The sequence below is a fragment of the Bos javanicus genome, chromosome 10 (assembly GCF_032452875.1).
Source record: "Bos javanicus breed banteng chromosome 10, ARS-OSU_banteng_1.0, whole genome shotgun sequence".
Classification (NCBI taxonomy): Eukaryota; Metazoa; Chordata; class Mammalia; order Artiodactyla; family Bovidae; genus Bos; species Bos javanicus.
The window spans coordinates 53,420,943-53,433,467 of NC_083877.1; the positions used below are offsets into that span (position 1 = coordinate 53,420,943).

At 39.3% G+C, this 12,525-nt stretch overlaps 1 protein-coding gene across 4 annotated transcripts in view; it reads left to right on the plus strand.

Moving 5' to 3' along the window:
• Positions 1–12,525, plus strand: part of MNS1 (meiosis specific nuclear structural 1) — a 173,673-nt gene that overhangs the window by 78,533 nt on the left and 82,615 nt on the right. For 2 of the 4 annotated variants that reach the window (XM_061431195.1, XM_061431194.1), the window contains exons 1-2: positions 10,158–10,337; positions 11,079–11,300. In XM_061431195.1, the coding sequence (XP_061287179.1) occupies positions 10,173–10,337; positions 11,079–11,300 (387 nt within the window). In that variant the 5' untranslated portion in view covers positions 10,158–10,172. Of the gene's footprint in view, positions 1–10,157; positions 10,338–11,078; positions 11,301–12,525 lie in introns of those variants that run through there. The other 2 variants (XM_061431196.1, XM_061431197.1) reach the window with 1 other exon arrangement.

The window sequence follows — 12,525 nt, forward strand, 5'->3', positions numbered from 1 at the left end:
TTTAGAAGAACAGTCTGGCCAAAATCTCTGCCAACCCCCTTAATAATTGCATAAATTATTGTAGAATCTTTCTACAATACTCATGTGTGGACTGGACACAAAGAGCTGTAACTAAAATTGCCTTACAGTCAAAAGTCCTTAGAGAAACAAATGCATACATGTTTGCTAAAATACTTGCTGCATGACATTTTGCTGTTAGGAACTACTGAATCTGTTATATCCTAAACTTGTCCTCATCTCTTACTCTCTCTATAAAGATCCTAACACTTTGAGGGGAAGATTAAGCTAAGAAATCTGCAACAGGCTTCGGTTCAGTTCAGTCGCTCAGTCATGTCTAACTCTTTGCGACCCCATGGACTGCAGCACGCCGGGCCTCCCTGTCCATGACCAACTCCTGGAGTTTACTTAAACTCATGTCCATTGAGTCAGTGATGCCATCCAACTATCTCATCCTCTGTTGTCCCCTTCTCCTCCCACCTTCAATCTTTCCCAGCATCAAGGTCTTTTCAAATGAGTCAGTTCTTCACATCAGGTGGCCAAAGTATTGGAGTTTCAGCTTCAGCATCAGTCCTTCCAATGAATATTCGGGACTGATTTTCTTTAGGATGGACTGATTGGATCTCCTTGCTGTCCAAGGGACTCTCAAGAGTCTTCTCCCACACCACAGTTCAAAAGCATCCATTCTTTGGCACTCAGCTTTCTTTATAGTCCAATTCTCACATCCATACATGACTACTGGAAAAACCATAGCTTTGACTAGACAGACCTTTGTTGGCAAAGTAATGTCTCCGCTTTTTAATATGCTGTCTAGGTTGGTCCTAACTTTCCTTCCAAGGAGTAAGCATCTTTTAATTTCATGGCTGCAGTCACCATCTGCCGTGATTTTGGAGCCCCCCAAAATAAAGTCTGTCACTATTTCCACTGTTTCCCCATCTATTTGCCATGAAGCGATGGGACTGGGTGCCATGATCTTAGTTTTCTGAATGTTGAGTTTTAAGCCAGCTTTTTCACTCTCCTCTTTCACTGTCATCAAGATGCTCTTTAGTTCTTCACTTTCTGGCATAAGGGTGGTGTCATGGCTTCATCTCAGTTCAATTTATACACAATACCTAAAGGGCAACCTTCTCTCTGTTCCTCTCAGACAGTATTGCCAATGGGTAGAGCAGTGGAGGTAATGTTGATATGCAGTCATGTGATCATTGACCCAAGGAGAGAGGGGAGCAAAAGGTTTGCAGCTCCCAGAAACTCTTTCAAGGCTCAACTGAAGCTTTTTATTTGTACTTTGTATTTTTTTCTCATGGCCTGTCTTTGCCACATACAGTGGTTTTGGAGTATCTTCAAGGAATTGTTCTAGGACTTATCCTGGATACCAAAATCCACAGATGTTCAAGTCCCATATACACTCCTTAGTATCCATGGTTTTGCACCTGCAGATTCAACCAACCAGCAATCCTGTGGTACTGCAGTACTGTATGTATTTATTGAAAAAAAAAAAAAAAGCCTGTAAAGTGGACCTTTGCAGTTCAAACCCATGTTGTTCAACGGTCAGTTGTATATACCTTTTTGAACAGAATTTCCTTCCTCCATCTTACCTAAAGATGGAGGTCCCTTTGCTAGGGCAACCAGGAGTGCAGTGTAAGGACTGTATGACTGAGAACTTGATTTCTACTTGGTCAGAATGCTGTTGACTTTTGTTGTTGTTCCCCTCACTATTGTGGATAAAAGCATAGCAACCAATTTACAAATCCTTTTTTTTTCTCTCATAATTTTTGATAACCTACATGGTTTCTCCTTAGTTTATTTGTACTAACTAAATGTAGTGCTTCCCCCTCAATAGATTCCCCATTTGAAGCATCCTTCTGATCATCCTAACATTCAGACTGCTACATTCTAAATGTAATGTTAATCTTTCAATGTTTGTTTATTAAGCTATGCTATGTTCAGGGTTCAGTTAGACAATGAGTATTGCATTTAAACTATTGCTATGTGTGGTGTTCTGAAATGTTAATTGCTTATTTTAAGAAGCAAATAGTATTGATATATTTAACTGCCTGATGAAACAGATAATCTATGTATTGATGAACGAAATACTTTGTGTATTTGATTAATGAGTAGTCTTAAAGTTACAAATTTTGTTGTTCAGTCGCTGAGTCACATCTGACATTGCAACCCTGTGGACTGTAACCCACCAGGCTCCTCTGTCCAAGGGATTTCCTAGGCAAGAATACTGGAGTGGGTTGCCATTTCCTTCTCCAAAGTTACAAATATTTCCTTGCAAAAACTAAACCACTATTGTGATTTAGAAGTCCATTGTCATGATAGAGCTTACCTTCATCAAGTAACTAAATATTTAATGATCAGGTTTGTACTCTTTTAATGTTTCAAAAAATCTATATTTATTGACCTGTGAACATTTAAGATATATAATGTTGACTTGAGTCTATCCATACAACCAAAGAATTTGTCATTTGGATGCCAAGCAATCAATTAGATTGTGTTAGGTAGTTAAGGAAATGAAGAAATCATAATGTATCTAGACTTTAGAGAAGTGTTTTTGGAGAATTCCCTCAGTATATTCCTATAGAAGGGTCTGCAAATATTGGTAGTATATTAGTAAAATTTGAGCTTTGGTAAATAGTTGAATGACCTTACTCAAAGTTTGCTGATCTAGTTCCACCTGGAGAGAGACTCTTGTAGCGCATGTCAGGGCTCTGTGTTCTCCCAGTCTTACTCAACATTTTTATCCATGAAGTACTTGAAAATACAGAAGACATGTTTATCCAATTTGCAAATGATGTTGACTGAAAATATGCACCATGTAAGAGTTGTGATTTCAGTTTTATTTGGGGCAAAATAAGAGCTATAGTCTGGGAGACAGCATCCCCGATAGCTCTGCGGAATTGCTCTGAAGAGGTAGGGAGAAGTTCAGTATTTTATGTGATTTTAGTGGAGGGGATACATGCAGTCAAGCACACATGTAGAAGGTTACTGCAAGTTTCATGAATGTTGCTGCTAGTCATGAGGAGCACATGTCTCCATTAATGATTTTATTGCTTACTGCATATGAGAAGATGCAGGTATCAATGCTTGAACTCATAAAATCTTCTGAAAATATCTATCTGAAAGCTTGTTCTGCCAGTTGTTCCCAGAGCACAGAGTGCCTCCTTTCTTATCTGCATTCTAAACTCCTTTTCAGGATGTGTTGCAGGTCAGTGACCACAATGGCTGGTGACTTAATCCTTGTGCCAATTTTAGATAACAATTTAATGACTCGGGATTATCGAATTACTGGACAAGCATGCTACATGGATATCCTGGGTTTTTTTTTTGTGTGTGTAGTTTTTTTTTTTTTTTTTCCAATCATCTTTTTATTTGGCTGCACTGGGTCTTAGTTGAGGCATCCGGGATTTTTAGTTGCACCATGCTCTTAGTTGTGGCTTGTGGGACCTAGTTCCTGACCAGGGACTGAACCCAGGTCCTCTGCACTGGCAGCACAAACTCTTAGCCATTGGACCACCAAGGAAGTCCCTGCATAGATATGTTGGAGGAAAAAACAAGAATCAAAAATTGTGATCAAAAAAATAAAAAATTCCTGACTCCAAGATTGCAGGGATTAAGGAAGGAAACTGGCTAGTAACTTCTAAAAGATAAAGAAGGAAGAGAGGCAAATGTGAGGAAGGAAATCTAAATACTCATAATCGTTAAAATCAAACATTAATTTAAAAAGGCAAGGAATACTTCAAATGTTTTGTTTTTCTTCATTTTCACTCATGAAATTAACCAGAGATAGTGATTGTATCAGTTAGGAATTACATTTGGATAGCTAATCGAATCCCAGTGGAACAGAGGACACAGAAGCTTAGACAGATGAGTTTACTTTTCTTTCAGACATGAAGTGCTGAGCTAGGCAACCCAGGGCTGGTGTGGTAGCTCCATGATCATAAAGAACCAAGGTTCCTTCTATGTTTCTGCTATGCCATTCAGAGCATGTGTTAGCTTGTTGGCAAGAGAGCTGGTGGACTTTCAGTCATCACATAGTCTTATTAATAAATCCAGATATACAAGCCCCACCCCCCCACCCCCCGCCAACAAGAAAAAGCTCAGAGAAATCCATTTTGGCCAAAGTTTGAAGAAGAAATCTGAAGGGGTAGACATATAAGCTGTTACAGTTCAGGTTGATGGTTTCAGACTTTCTTTAAAGGCTAAGAGAAAATAGTGAACACTTACCATTAAGAAAAGTTTTTCCAGTATATGAGACCCCCCCAAACCAGAGATCTAGTGTGACAAGGTCTGTCTAAAGTGCTGAGACTGGATCAAGATAACAGAGGACCCCCTTCTTACCACTTCCTGGCTAGCAAGCAGGAGCCACCAAGAAGAGAGATGTGCTGCTGGGGGAGGAGAAGAGTATGGAGAGACCCTCTGACATGCAGGAACCCAGGAAAGGCCCAAAGCTAAGGGTGAGTCAGGAATGTTGAGAGAAGCTCTCTGGAAAACCAACCCCCAACATAAGCACGAGATAACAGGAGAGAAATTTGAAGATACTGTGTACTGAAGATAATGTTCAAATCCAGTTTAATTTCTGACTACAAACTCAGCCTCCTACATTAATGGTAGGAGAATGGACATGCTTATTACCAGGCATAAATATGACTTAACTCAGTCTTTGCTGTCTTACACAAGATGTCTGTCATTCAAAAAGTATGACACACACACCTGCATAAAAAGTACAAAAAAATTATAAAAAGTATATTAAGATGAAGCAATCAACAGAACAAAATTCACATGACCCAGATGATGAAACTATCAGAAAAAGTTAAATACTATAATTAATATATTAAAGTCTCTAAAGGAAAAGATAGACAATATATGTGAGAAGATGAGTACTTTTAGGTGAGAAGATGGAAACTAACAGCTAATGGAAATACTAAATACAAACAGAATGGTAATGAACACGAAGAATGCCTTTGACAGGCTCATCAGAGGACTTAATGCTACCGAGGAATGAGTCAGTAAATTTGAAGATGTAAAAATAAAAATTACCTAAACTGAAACACAAAGAAAGATTGGAGGAGGGGAAAATTGAGCATTTGAGAGCTTTGAGAAAATATCAAACAGTCTAACACTTGTGGTAACATATATATTGTGGATATGATATGTAAAAGTAAAATATATGATAATAGCAGAAAAGATGGGATGGAGGAATTGAAATTAAACTGTTTTAAGGTTTACACATGACAAGTGAAGCAGAATTACAATATCTGAGTATTTAAATATACATATTCATAGTAAATCATAGAGAAATCACTAAAAAAATTAGAGGCATAAATAATAAGCTGATAATGAAAATAAAATGGCATCACAAAAAATGATCAAAAGAAAGAAAAAGAGAAAAATGAATATATAACAGATGCAACAAATATTTTAAAATTTGCAAAATTGTAGATATCAATCCATACATACCCATGCTGCTGAGGCTGCTGCTAAGTCACTTCAGTCGTGTCCGACTCTGTGCGACCCCATAGACGGCAGCCCACCAGGTTCCTCCATCCCTGGCATTCTCCAGGCAGGAACACTGGAGTGGGTTGCCATTTCCTTCTCCAATGCAGGAAAGTGAAAAGGGAAAGTGAAGTTGCTCAGTAGTGTCCGACTCTTAGCGACCCCATGGACTGCAGCCTTCCAGGCTCCTCTGTCCATGGGATTTTCCAGGCAAGAGTGCTGGAATGGGGTGCCATTGCCTTCTCTGATACATACCCATAATGATATGTAACTGTAAATAGTATAAACACACCAATTAAAGGATGGTGATTGTCAGATTGAATAAAAAAGAAGCACCCAACTATATGCTATCTACAGACAATCCAATTTAAATATAAAAGATTAAAAGTAAAAGCATGGAGAAAGATACATTATATAAATATTAGTTAAATAAAAACTGGAGTGCCTATATTAATATCAAAAAGACTTCAGAAAAAAGAATATTACCAGAGAAAAAGAGGGTAATTTCAAAATGTTAATGTCAAAATGTTTTTAGGACCTCATAATCCTAAAGATGTATACATCTAACAATAGAGCTTTAAAATATATGTAGCAAAAAAAAAAAAAAAAAAGAACTGAAAAGAGAAATAAGCAAATTCACAGTTATTCTTGGCTACTTAAACACTCCTCTCAGTAATTGATAAAGCATTTATCAATTGATAAAGCAATTACTGAGAGGAGTTTTGAGGATACAGAAAGCTTGAACAGCATTCCTAGTCATCTTGAACAGCGTTCTCAGTCACCTTGACCTTGTTGAACACCTCACCACAAACACCAGATTATGTATTCTTTTCAAGAACATATGAAACATTCACCAGAACAGACTATATTCTGAACAATAAAACAAACCTCAATTAAAAAGATTTGAAGTCATACAAAGTATGTTCTCTGACCATAATGGAGTTAAACCAGAAATCAATAACAAAAAGACATCTGGACAATCTGAACTGTTGAGAAAGTTAACAAAACGCTCTTAAACAATTCATGGGTCAAAGAAGTCTTTGACTATTTTTAATTGACCAATTGAGAATCACAACACATCAAAATCTGGGGGAGGCAGCTAAAGTTAGGCTTAAAGGGAATTATAAGTTATATATTCATATTTGAAAAGAAGATGGTCCTTTATTTTTTGGCATGTGGGATCTTAGTTCCCTGACCAGGGATTGAATCCTTACCCCCTATAATGGAAACTTTGAGTTTTAACCCCAGTGTGTGTGTCTTAGTCACTTAGTCATGTCCAACTCTTTGCGATCCTATGGATTGTGGCCCACCAGACTCCTCTGTCCATGGAATTCTCCAGGCAAGAATACTGGAGCAAGTAGCCATTCCCTTCTCTAGGGGATCTTTCCAACCCAAGAATCAAACCCAGGTCTTCTGAATTGCAGGCAGATTCTTTACTGTCTCAGCCACAGGGAAACCCTTTAAAACTCTGACCTCCAGGGAATTCCCAAGAAGGATAGTCTTAAAAATTTAAGTTTTCACCTTATGAAACTATACAATTAAGAGCAAACTAAGCCCAAAACAAACAGAGAAGAAAATAATGATAGTAAGAGCAGAAAAGAATGGACTTGTAAATTAAAAAAAAATAGAAATGATAAAACCAAAAGTTTGATCTTTGAAAATATAAATAAAATTGAGTTATAGCTGGTAGAGCTTTCTCCTGTGTGCATAACAGTAATACAATTTCAATAATTTGTTCATTTAACAAATATTTATTTATCACTTACTATATGCCAAGTACTATTTTAAATGCTTGGAGAACACCAGTGTTCAAAATAACAAGAACAGCAAAAAATTTTTGAAGAGTACTTGTTGAAGTTGTTAGAATAATGGGATTAAATGCAAATAGTAGTTGCATCCTGATTTCAAAATATTTTGTACTGTACACACCCTATCAACAGTTTTAATTTTGTAATAACTGAGTTTATAAGATTCCCAAAAGACAGAAACATAGTGTTCTCCCTACACACACACATTCACTCACACTCATATAAGTCCTCTTCTGATGTTAGAGAACAACTTGAGTCTAAGGTGAGGTCTAAAAGCCTATTAAGATTATCTATTTGCTATTCATCTCTGCATTTCAGTTTGGGAGGTTTCTACTGATGTATGTTCTAGCTCACTGATTCTCTTTTCAGTGGTGTCCACTCTACTGATATCCTATTAAAGGCATTCTTCATCATTACAGTGTATTTGATTTCTACACTTTCCTTTGGATTCTTAAGAGTTTTCATTTCTCTGCTTAAATTACTCTTTCATTTGTATGTTGTCTGCTTTTTCTGTCAGATCCTTTAGTATATTAATCGTAGTTATTTTAAATTCTTGTTTAATCCCAAATGTGTGTGATGGCTGAGTCTAATTCTGATGCTTACTTTACTTTTCAGAGTGTACTTTCCCTTCCCTCTTAACAGTCTGCCATTAGCCTTCTAATTTTTTATTGAAAGCTGGACATGGTATATTGGGTAACAGGGACTGAGGTAAACAGGGCTTTGGAGTGCGGTTTCTTTATTATATGGCTATGAGTTAGACTGTGTTTAATTTTGCTGTAGCTGTAGGTTCCAGAGGCTTCAAATCCCTCTCATGTTTTTGTCTTCTGTTGTCTTTGGATTCCCTACAAATCCGTTGTTAAACAGAGGGAGCGTTTTCATGTATTTGTGGGGGGGATGGCCATCTTCCCGTCTTCCTGCTCTGCCATCTTCTGTCTCCCAGAGTGAGTGTTTTGTAGGACTTCAGCTGCAGTCAGCTGTTATACACGGGAGCATTGTTGGTGTGGTGATAAAATGTGGGAAAGGGGAAGCATTCTATGATTTTATGATTAAATCTTTCAGTAGAGCTGTGTCCCTGGGCTATGACCTTCACAAATATTTCTTAGATCCCGTTTTGTCCACTTAGATGAAGACAGGAAGGCTGGAGGAGGCTGGAGGCAGAGAGATATCCTTGCCCCAGGTGAAATAAGGTGCTGGTGAAATCTTTTCCTCTGGAAAGTAGGTCTTTATTGCAGACAAGGCTCTAGACATATTTCCAGAGGGTTGAATATTAAATTGTGAAATGCTTCTTCTTCTCAATCCCCTGTTTGAGCCATGGGAGCCCATTCTTGGTTTTTCATTGTGAGAACCTGCTGAGATTACTGGATGCAAAACCTATGGAAGTGTGGGGACCTCTCTAATACTACAGTCCCCACTAGTTTTACTGACTTTAGTTCATACTCAGTCTCTAGAAATCCATAAAAATTAAAATTTAATTATTCCTAATTCATGGCTTCAGGGGCTCCTGGTCCAGATAAGAAGGTCTTGACTGTGACTCTCTGTATTTACCTCTCTCCAGATTTCAGGGTGGTGGGTTGCCCTTTGACCTCGGCTGTATGATGAATGCAAGAAAAGTCATTAGTTTCAACTTTACCCAGCTTTATGTGGTAGTCAGGAGGGAAATGAAAACTTCCAAGTTTTTATATTTTGGAGCTTAAACTACAAGTCTTATTATTAATATTTAAGCAGACATTGCTACACAAGATGGACTTTAATTTGATAGCACAGACTAAGCCAAGTTCACACACTGCTGCTGCTGCTGCTAAGTCACTTCAGTCGTGTCCGACTCTGTGGGACTCCATAGACCGCAGCCCACCAGGCTCCCCTGTCCCTGGGATTCTCCAGGCAAGAACACTGGAGTGGGTTGCCACTTCCTTCTCCAGTGCATAAAAGTGAAAAGTGAAAGGGAAGTCGCTCAGTCGTGTCCGACTCTTCGCGACCCCATGGACTGCAGCCCACCAGGCTCCTCCGTCCATGGGATTTTCCAGGCAAGAGTACTGGAGTGGGGTGCCATCACCTTCTCCGAGTTCACACACTAACTACCTTAAATTTTTTTTTAAATTTTAGTTTTGACAAGATTTCTATAAATGTCATCTTTAAAATCAATATATTTGACTAATTTCTCTGACCCATTCCTGTTCTTAAGTTCTTCCATTTAAAACGGACTTCACTGTCTAACTTGCCAGTAAAATAAACATGACCAACATCCTGCCGTTATATATCTGCTCTCTTATTGGTTCCTGGAATGAAATCCATGTGGTCATGTTTTTATTCTTTCAGTTTACCAACAGCTTCTGTGGGCCACCCACAGTGTTTATTAATCAATAATTATGCACCGTGACCGTGCCTCCCATTGCTGAGGACATAGGCAGTCATCAGCCCTGTACAACATGCAGTAAAGTGCCTTTGCTCTCATGTCTTACACAGGTGCTTAGTTGCTCAGTCGTGTCCGACTCTTTGCGACCCCAACGACTGTAGCCCACCAGGCTCCTATGTCCATGAGGATTCTCCAGGCAAGAATACTGGAGTGGGTTGCCATGCCCTCCTCCAGGGGATCTTCCCAACCCAGGGGTTGAACCCAGATCTCCCGCATTGTCTTACATAGGAGTTTGCCGTATTTCTCAGTTAACAGTTTCTACATTTCAACTTGGTTCCAAACTCCACTAAGCCCACACTTCGTCCCTTGAGGGGAATCTTGGGCTCCTAACAGACTGCAAAGGTCTTGCACCATGATACATTTGGAACTCCCGCCTGCCTCCTTTAAACCTATGGAGTAGCCCTCCCTGCCAGCCTCTCAAGAAGCTCAGTACTGATTGGGTGCTGCTGCGTCCAATGGGAAGCTGCGACACTGCGCGTAGTCAAGGTTCGAGCGGGCACTCCGTGGTGGCGGTTGCTGGGAAACCGCGTAGACACCAGAGAGCCCTGCTGGTGTTTAGGTTTGCCGCTGGAGGTTGTAGCCGCCCGAGAGAGAGAAGGGGAGTTTCGTCTGCCGAGATGGTAAGCATTGCCGAAACGACTCGGTTGTATATTGATTTAATTCTAGCTTAGAGCCAGCCTGCTTCTAAAAAAGGATTTGAAGTGCCTAATCTGTGAATTAAATGGGAAAATCGTATCTCAGAGACCTCAGGTGCTGGTATTTAAGCGACGCGCGTGCTGGCTGCCCCGCCCCGCCCCTCTTTAGATCTGCCCGGCAAAAAATTTTGCTTCCCACGTTTCTGGAAATTTGGGAGATGTTTAAGAACTGCTGAACAAATGAGTGGAAATAAAGCTCCAGAAGAGAGCGAATGAATAAATATGGGTTGACTTATTTAATGTGTATTGGGAACACGTGAGCAGCTTTTGAACCGCACTTCACGGCCAAGGGGGAAGGAGGAGAGGATGGAATGAAGTTAGCGGTGAAGAGCTGGATATGTAGAACTCAGCTGCGCGTCTTAGAATTCTAATATGGCTGTTTATTGGCTGAGGAAACCTGAGTCAAGTTGTTTTAACTTTCCATGCCTCATCTATAAGATGGGGAACACAAATAGTACCTGCTTCATTAATACATCTTAAAAAATTTTTTTTTAATCTACCACATTGCTTTTTTGTTATGTCTCTGAATTTGGAGAGGAAGCCAAACGCCTTTCATTTATTACAGTTTCATTTGTTTCTGGGGCTACATCAATGTATTTTTACAAATTAGATCCTGGAATACCAAAGTATGCTTTTTTTTGTTTTGTTTTCCCTTCTCCATTTTAGGCTTCCATAAGGAGAACTTTGAGCTTCAGTGAAAGGCATCAGAAATTAGTAGATATAAACTATTGCAAAAAATTGCATGTCGAGGCACTACAAAGGCTACAGAATCAAACCAGGGACCAAATGGTGCAGAACGAGAATGATGACCGGGCTGAGCGCAAAAGGTTCCTCAGATTATTACAGGATGAACAATTTGAGCTGGATATGGAAGAGGCCATTCAAAAGGTAAGTTTTACTATTCATTTTCACATCATTTTTCTCTTCATTTTCTCTTTGGAAACAATGAAAGCCAACTGTTAATACTGGAATGGAGCAGATAGGATAAGCATCAGGCAAAGGATGCCTCCCTGTGAGTCAGCCCCGTGTAGTGGTAAAAAGCTGAGGTTTTGGAGTTAGACTGGTGCCTTTGAGTCCTGGTACTGGATATGTTAGCTATGGAACCTTGAGTAAGTTGCTTTTACTTTGTCTGCCTCATTGAGAAAATAGGAATAATAATAGTACCTATGTCATAGGATTGTTTAAATAATCAGTTAGTACTGTTTTAATAATTAACATAGGCAAAGCTCTTAGTGCCTGGAAGAGTAAGCACTCGGGATTTTTTTTTTCCTTTTAAATATGAAATCTCTAATTACTGACTTCCATGGTTTAAGTCTAGTTCTTTGCCTTCCATAAAATTCTAAAGACAAAAATTTAAGAACACCTGTTTTGAATTTACAGATATTAAACATGTATTTTAAGTGGTAGAAAATGAACACATATATTAGCTATGAATTTACTTTGTCTGGAACTACATGGATTTGATCCCTGGTTGGGGAACTAGGATGCCAAAAAATGCTTCCCCCCCCCAAAAAAGAAAGAATTATGGTGTAATACATAAGTATGTAACTACTAAAGTTTGGAGATAGCTTTTGAGTGGATTTTTCTGAATATTTTAGAAGATGAGGGAGGTAGAAAAAGGGAAACCAACAAGAAAATAAAGGAGTTCTTATAAATGTGAAAAAGGTATCTGATATTTATGTATTCTTTTAGTGTCTGCTGTATGGTCAACATTTTTGTAAGATATCAGTTCAGTTCAGTCGCTCAGTTGTGTCCAGCTCTTTTCGACTCCATGAATTGCAGCACGCCAGGCCTCCCTGTCCATCACCAACTCCCGGAGTTCACTCAAACTCACGTCCATCGAGTCGGTGATGCCACCCAGCCATCTCATCCTTTGTCGTCCCCTTCTCCTGCCCCCAATCCCTCCCAGCATCAGAGTCTTTTCCAATGAGTCAACTCTTTGCATGAGGTGGCCAAAGTACTGGAGTTTCAGCTTTAGCATCATTCCTTCCGAAGAAATCCCAGAGCTGATCTCCTTCAGAATGGACTGGTTGGATCTCCTTGCAGTCCAAGGGACTCTCAAGAGTCTTATCCAACACCACAATTCAAAAGCATCAATTCTTTGGCGCTCAGC